At 42.0% G+C, this 7,500-nt stretch overlaps 1 protein-coding gene across 8 annotated transcripts in view; it reads left to right on the forward strand.

Moving 5' to 3' along the window:
* Nucleotides 1–347: 347 nt before the first annotated feature.
* Nucleotides 348–7,500, forward strand: part of scn1lab (sodium channel, voltage-gated, type I like, alpha b) — a 35,837-nt gene continuing 28,684 nt past the window's right edge. For 3 of the 8 annotated variants that reach the window (XM_076302644.1, XM_076302646.1, XM_076302651.1), the window contains exons 1-6: nucleotides 354–623; nucleotides 1,415–1,533; nucleotides 1,711–1,800; nucleotides 2,095–2,223; nucleotides 3,069–3,160; nucleotides 7,210–7,500. The exon at nucleotides 7,210–7,500 is cut by the window's right edge and continues 3 nt beyond it. In XM_076302644.1, coding sequence (XP_076158759.1) covers nucleotides 354–623; nucleotides 1,415–1,533; nucleotides 1,711–1,800; nucleotides 2,095–2,223; nucleotides 3,069–3,160; nucleotides 7,210–7,500 — 991 coding nt within the window. Of the gene's footprint in view, nucleotides 624–1,414; nucleotides 1,534–1,710; nucleotides 1,801–2,094; nucleotides 2,224–3,068; nucleotides 3,161–3,443; nucleotides 3,536–7,209 lie in introns of all 8 variants that reach the window. The other 5 variants (XM_076302648.1, XM_076302649.1, XM_076302647.1 and 2 more) reach the window with 3 other exon arrangements.

Below are 7,500 nucleotides of genomic sequence, written 5' to 3' on the forward strand. Positions count from 1 at the left end.
TAACACCTCTAGTGTGTGTGTAGGAGTCCTAAAATGAAATGTCAGATCTGACTAAGTCAAAATAGAAAATATATTACCGGTGGAAGAACAACTGAAATGGGAAAGAATGAATAGTTTTTTGTAGTCATTTTCCAGAGCAATTATAAACCAGAAAATGTTCTGTTCTACTTTCTCCCATTTCTTTCTTTCTTTCTTTCTTTCTTTCTTTCTTTCTTTCTTTCTGTCCTTCTTTCATTCATTCATTCATTCTTTCTTTCTGTCTTTCTTTTGGTCCTTCTTTCTTTCTTTCTTTCCCCCAGCCCCCCATGTCCCTGCAGTCAGTCTAGGTCCTCCTCAGAGAGCAGGATGAGAAAATGGCCGCCCAGCTTCTTGTTCCTCCCGGACCTGAAAGCTTCCGGCGGTTCTGCCCGGAGTCCCTGGCCGCCATCGAGAGGCGCATCGCTGAGGAGATCGCACGGCAGCCCAAGGACGCAAGGCGGTGCGACCCAGATGACGAGAATGGACCCAAGCCCAACAGTGACCTGGAGGCAGGGAAGTCCCTGCCCTTCATCTACGGGGACATCCCATCTGGCCTGGTGTCCGTACCACTGGAGGACCTGGACACCTACTACCATAACCAGACAGTAAGAGAAAGATAGAGATACTGCAAGAACAAAACGCTGAGAGAGGGAGAGAGAGAGAGAGAGAGAGAGAGAGAGAGAGAGAGAGAGAGAGAGAGAGAGAGAGAGAGAGAGAGAGCACAAGAACAAAACACTGAGACAGAGAGGGAGAGAAAGAGAGAGAGAGATACCGCAAGAACAAAACACTGAGAGAGAGAGAGAGAGAGAGAGAGAGAGAGAGAGATAGAGAACACAAGAACAAAACACAGAGAAAGAGAGGGAGAGAGAGCACAAGAACAAAACAGTAAGAGAGAGGAGAGATTAGAAAAGAACAGGGGATATGAGAGGAGGGAGAGAGAGAAGTGTGTCATGTGGTGGACTCATCCAAACTACTGAGCCAACCAACTGCTGTTTTGCTGGGGCCCATGTAATGTTGTCCTCACACACACTCACACCTACACACACTCACACTCAGACACAGAAACAACTACACACACACTAACATACCCACACACACACACACAAACTGCTGTAATAGCACACAGGGGTGTTCAGCAGGGCTTTTTTGTCTGTCCGTGTGGAGAACACCATGAGTTATCAGACCTTAGCGACAGAGATGGAGGAGAAGGACACACACACACACACACACACACACACACACACACACACACTAACTAACACACACACACTCACGCATGCATGGACACACACACATAAGCAAACACGCACACATAATCTAGTGCAGATATTAGTGGATGCTATATTATTGTAGTGTTATCAGTGATCTTTCCTGTGTGTGTTTGTGTCTCTGTCAGACGTTTATAGTGTTAAACCGTGGGAAGGCCATCTTCCGCTTCAATGCCACCCCTGCCCTCTACATCCTTAGCCCCTTCAACCTGATGCGAAGAATCGCCATCAAAGTGCTTGTGCATTCATATCCTTCAGCAGGACATGAGGCAGCTGTGTGTGTGTGTGTGTGTGTGTGTGTGTGTGTGTGTGTGTGTGTGTGTTAGTTTGTATGTGTGTGTGTGAATGTGTGTGTGTGTGTGTGTGTGTGTGCACATTTGTGCACATATGTGTATGTCCTTATTTTCCTTAACCTTTGATGTACGATGTTCAGTTTTTTCATCATGTGCACTATTCTGACCAACTGCGCCTTCATGACGCTGAGCAATCCACCAGACTGGGCCAAAAATGTTGAGTAAGTCAATTGTGTGAGAGCGTGTGTGTGTGTGTGTGTGTGTGTGTGAGTGTGTGTGTGTGTGTGTGTTCAGAAGACCGATCTAAGGCCGGTGTGAGCGACTGAGTGTGTCTGTGTGATCACGAGGGGAATGCTTGTCTGTGTGTGTTGTTTTGTGAGTGTGTGTCTGTGTGTGTGTGTGTGTGTGTGTGTGTGTGTGTGTGTGTGTGTGTGTGTGTGTGTGTGAGTGTGTGTGTGCATGCGTGCGCTTGCATGTATGTGTAAGCCATGACGCGACGTCTGTGCCTCTTTCAGGTACACGTTCACAGGGATCTACACGTTTGAGTCCCTTATCAAGATCCTGGCGCGGGGATTCTGTGTGGGGAAGTTCACCTTCCTTAGGGATCCTTGGAACTGGCTCGACTTCAGTGTTATCTCCATGGCGTGAGTATTCTCCCTTCACCTGACCAACACTGTGGACACAGGCATTCACTGGGCTACATCCAGTACATCATAGCATTTTTTCTTAGTGAACAGAAGACTAAAAAGCCTACTAGGCAGTTATGGACAGAAGAGTACTTTTGATGCCATTTTGCAACTGTTGATGTTGATGTTTTTAGTGATTTTAGTCACGATATCTCTTAGGTAAAGTTGATGCTGTTTTTGTTCCTATTCCCTGTGCTTGATCTTTATAAATCTGAAACACATGTGAGAAGGTGGGGTCAGTCTAACTGACAGACTTATCAACCAATCAAGAGGCTGCTGTGGGGTTTGTGGTGCTCTCCCTCCCAACCTTCCATTGACTAAAGGACCAATGGAGGTTGTCATAACAGACCTGTCCCCAAGAGCTACATTGATTGTCATCATATCATGTATCTTTAAAAAGAGCTTCTGGGTTCTGGTGTGGCTCTTGCAACACATGCACAATTGCACATACACATAGCAGTTACTGCTTCTACAGTATATTGCCAGGCAATTTAAATAAGTATACTGTACGTCATACTGTCTGTATTGCAATATCAAATTCAATCTCAAGTATGATGTATTGACTACATTTGTATATGTAGTGCAACCGTATGTGCGTATGTGCAGTTTTTTTCCTGAGGTTGATGTGTTTGTTAAAGTGAGTGTGAGTGTGTGAAATGCATGAGTGTGTCTGTGTGTGTGCGTGTGTGTGTGTGTGTGTGTGTGTGTGTGTGTGTGTGTATGTGTGTGTAGTGTGTGTGTGTGTATGTCTGCATGTGTTTGTGTGTGTGTCCTCGATGGTAACTCTGTATTTGATTCTGCAGGTATGTAACAGAGTTTGTAAACCTAGGCAATGTTTCAGCTCTCCGCACATTCAGGGTGCTCAGAGCTTTGAAAACAATCTCTGTCATCCCAGGTAAGGGGTGTCTGTGCATGCATGGATGTGTGTGTGTGGGTATACACGGCATATGTGTGTGTGCGTGTGTGTGTGTGTAAAATCCCTCAGATGTCAGTCAGGTGTACGTCCATAAGTGAAGTCTCCTCCCTCTTGCTTGGTCTTTGCCTGTCGCGTCTTAACGTGTGTGTGTGTGCGTGTGTATGTGTGTGTGTTTGTTTGTGTGTGTGTGTGTGTGTGTGTGTTGTACCCCCCCCCTCCCCACCCTATACTCTGCCTCCCCTTCCCCTCCCCTCCCCTCCAGATATGTGACAGAATTTGTGGACCTCGGCAATGTCTCTGCACTCCGAACCTTCAGGGTTCTTCGGGCTCTCAAAACTATATCAGTCATCCCAGGTGAGAGCCAGATGGGGTCAGAGGTGACTAGGTCGAAGGTCAAAGGGCGCATAGAAGCTTTAGTGAGAAAGACGGCAAATTTTAAAAAAAAGAGCTGGCGTTCACTTCATTCTGAGCTCTTGCCCCCTCCCCCATCATCTTACCCTTGACTCATCTTTCCAACCAAAGTCCCGCCAAACAAAAGCAGGAATCTGACCCAGCCCCCGCGGATTGGAAAACACGATTCCATGCTTTTAACCAATGAAATAAACTTCATTTATTTTTTTGGTTGATACTGTAACTCAGCTTTTTTCATTTTTCTTTTCTTTTTGTTTCTCTCTCTGTCTCTCTCCAAATCCTTTCTTTAAAGGTTTATTTCCCCACAAGCGTGAGCCTGGGGAAATAGAGCAGAGTCGGAACTGCTAATTTTTTCGTTCTGTTCTTTTTTTTGCATGAGACATTGCAAAAGCCAGCCTGTGTGATAAACTCTTGTCCGTCCTCCCTCTCTCTCTTTCTCCGTTTGTGTGTTTGTGTTCAATGTGCGTGTCATCGTTTGATATTTACACCCTATTGTGAATGTGTGTCACATGGCAGAGAAATGCCATGACACACACACACACACACACACACACACATGCGCACACACACACACACACACACACACACACACACACGCACACACACACACGAACACATGTCTAAATGTCATTAACAAGCATCTTTTCTGCTCCAAGCATTTGTACGCTTGACTTTTCCTCCAATTGAATATTTGAGAATATTAATCTGAAACTAGAAATGCAATTCCAAGGAATTACCAGTGCATGAAAATGCTAAAGTTGTGATGTAAAATATCATGTATAGTTAAAACAGATAATACAGAGATGGTTACTACGGTGATGCTAGGATAGACATGGTGGTTGCATAGCTTAATAAAAGTTGATAGTTTAAAAGTAGACTGTTTAAAAGCTGAATGTAGATAGTTTAAAAGTTGTTGATAGACAGTAGATAGTTTAAAAGTTGTTGATAGACAGCTAGTTTAATAGATAGTTTAATGATAGTTTAAAAGTAGACTGTTTAAAAGTTGAAGGTAAATAGTTTAAACATTGTTGACAGACTGGAAGTTTAATGAATGTTGATATTCAAATAGTTTAATGGCTGTGTATAGGTAGATATTTCACGATAACTGAAAGTTGGAATGGCTCTAATGTTTGCTAGCAGTTATGCTAAGATTTTTAACTATGCTAACCATGCTACTTAGTTAATGTTTTATAGCAGTGCTAGCAATGCTAACATGCTAACCATGCTACTTAGCTAACTTAGCTAACGTTTTCTAGCAGTTTTGATAAACATGCTAACTATGATAGCAATGCTAACTTTGTTAACCATGTTACTTAGCTAACTTAACTAACGTTTTCTAGCAGTTATGTTAACTATGCTAACTAGCATGCTAACAATGTTAATATGCCAACTATGCTAATTATGAGACTTAGTTAACCTAGCTAATCATTTTTAGCAGTTATGCTAACTATGCTAAATAACATGTTAACTATGCTAACATGCTAACTATGTTAACCATGTTACTTAGCTAATCTAGCTTATCATTTTTAGTAGTTATGTTAACTATGCTAACTAGCATGCTAACATTCTAACTATGTTAACCATGTTACTTAGCTAACTTAGCTAATCATTTTTAGCAGTTTTACTAAAAATGCTAATTAACATGCTAACAATGCTAACTATGCTAACCATGTTACTTAGCTAATAATTTTTAGCAGTTTTGCTAAAAATGTTAACAATGTTAATATGCTAACTATGCTAACCATGCTAACTAGCTACAGTGGGTAGGAGTCATAGTTGTGACATAGTTGATGACAAGTTAAACGTTGTTGATAGACAGCTAGTTTAATAGATAGTTTAATAATATAGTTTAAAAGTTGAATGTAGATAGTTTAAAAGTTGTTGATAGACAGCTAGTTTAATAGATAGATAGTTTAATGATAGTTTAAAAGTAGACCGTTTAAAAGTTGAATGTAAAAAGTTCAGTAGTTTAATGGGTTACATTGTTTAACAGTGGATTATTGTAGTGAGGACTTTTATTTTGAAACAATTTTGGGCAGAGGAAGCAGTTGAACAGGATGTGTAGTCTTAATAGGGCCAGTTTGTATGCTTAAAGCCTGAGACTGGCAGTTGATCCAGGTGGCCTGAACACCTGCCATAGGATTCTAATTGCTTTTATGGGGATTTTTAAAAAGTTTTTCTTTAATAGTTTAAAAAGTATAAAAGTTGAAAAGTTGAAAAGACATAGCAGCTTTATCCGTTTGAAGACCTACGTTACAAAGTTTGAACGAAGTTTCTAAGTTAAACTGTTCAAGAGAAATTGCGTACGGAAAAAGTGGTAAGCCGAATAATAATAATAAGTTGTTGTTGATGTTGTTGCCTTGGAAGAACAGTACAGTGCATTTTCATGCACTGTAATGATAAAGTTCCCAAACTATACCTCAAGGGATTACTGTGAATTGCAGATGTATTTTGTAAAGCAAGCTAATAATATGCATAATTATCCAGTGTTAATCCAACCACTAATTTATTGATAGAATAATGATTCTTGCTCCAAGCCAATATCTTAACTAGCTAAATTTTTAAAAAAGCAACATTTATGGCTGAAACCTTTTGACTATTTTGCTTAACCTTTAGAGCTGTATACATCTGTTTGGAGGTTCTGTACAGAGAAGGTGATTGCCTTAATAGCTTCACATCAACTCTCACTTTTCTAATGTGGCATTGTTTTAGAACTGAATAAGCTGATCCCATGCTAGCAATGGGAGCTCAGTTTTATGTACAGTATCTACTTCCAGTGTGGAGGTTGCTTCCCAAAATCTTAAAGACCCTGCCAATGACTTGCATTCTCTCCAGTGTTCTGGGTTACAGCATGTAGATATTGCGACCCATATACATTTTATTGTAGGTTGTTGCATACATCTCTACAATAAGATTGTTTAATAATATCCTAGATAGAGAGTTGTGGAGCAGATCTATTTTTTGATGTTCACAAAGTTGGCAGATCTACTCCAAATCTAGCCCAGATCATTGGGTTGGATTCGGATTTGCTCCAAATCTGGTCTAGATCCATTTAAGATCTGCTCAAGGTTCTAGTCAGGACTATTAATCCCCAGCAGAAGAGACTGATTTGCTAACCCTAGAGCAGAAATGTTGGTTCAGCAGACGTTAGAACCAATAAGATGGCCTGCCATTGGTTGGCTCATCAGCCTAGACATTTGGTCCCACCAATGGGTAGCTTTCATAAATCAGTCTCCTCAGATTGGTCTATGAGACATATTCAAGGGTAGATGCTCTGCCTTGTGTTTTCAGCAGTTGAAGTATTTCCCATGTTTGAGCTCTGTGATGTATTATGAAATACATCTCAAATACTCTAAAACATCTCAAACATATTAAATACATCCTCCCCTTTAACCCTGAGAGGGGTTTTCTGTCTCTGACCAAATGCATGGTAAATAGTTTGTTCTGAATTAGGCTTCATTGGCCCTAATAAGGGAACAAGGGCTCTTTTAATGATTTGGGACACAGCCTCTGGGCCTCCACCATCATTTGGAGTTCTTCAAGAGTGTGACCTCTCCCTGGTGGTGTGTGTGTGTACCCACTCTCTCCCCACCCCCCTCCAAACCTCCACCTCCCAGGCCTGAAGACCATTGTGGGTGCTCTGATCCAGTCGGTGAAGAAGCTGTCGGACGTGATGATCCTGACGGTGTTCTGCCTGAGCGTGTTCGCTCTCATTGGCCTGCAGCTCTTCATGGGCAACCTACGGCAGAAATGCGTGCGGATCCCCACGAACGATACCACGCCCATACCCACTGGCCTGCCGCCCAACCACACTGCACTGGGCAGTGCCGAAGACCAGGAGCTGCTGGCCAGCATGAGCCTGATGACGTTCAACAACACCTTCAACTGGACTGAGTACCTCAACAATG

This window comes from Alosa pseudoharengus, unplaced genomic scaffold, assembly GCF_046254945.1.
Source record: "Alosa pseudoharengus isolate Yale_2024_CS ecotype anadromous, Long Island Sound unplaced genomic scaffold, YU_APseudo_1.1 YU_APseudo_1.1_scf_24, whole genome shotgun sequence".
NCBI lineage: Eukaryota > Metazoa > Chordata > Actinopteri > Clupeiformes > Clupeidae > Alosa > Alosa pseudoharengus.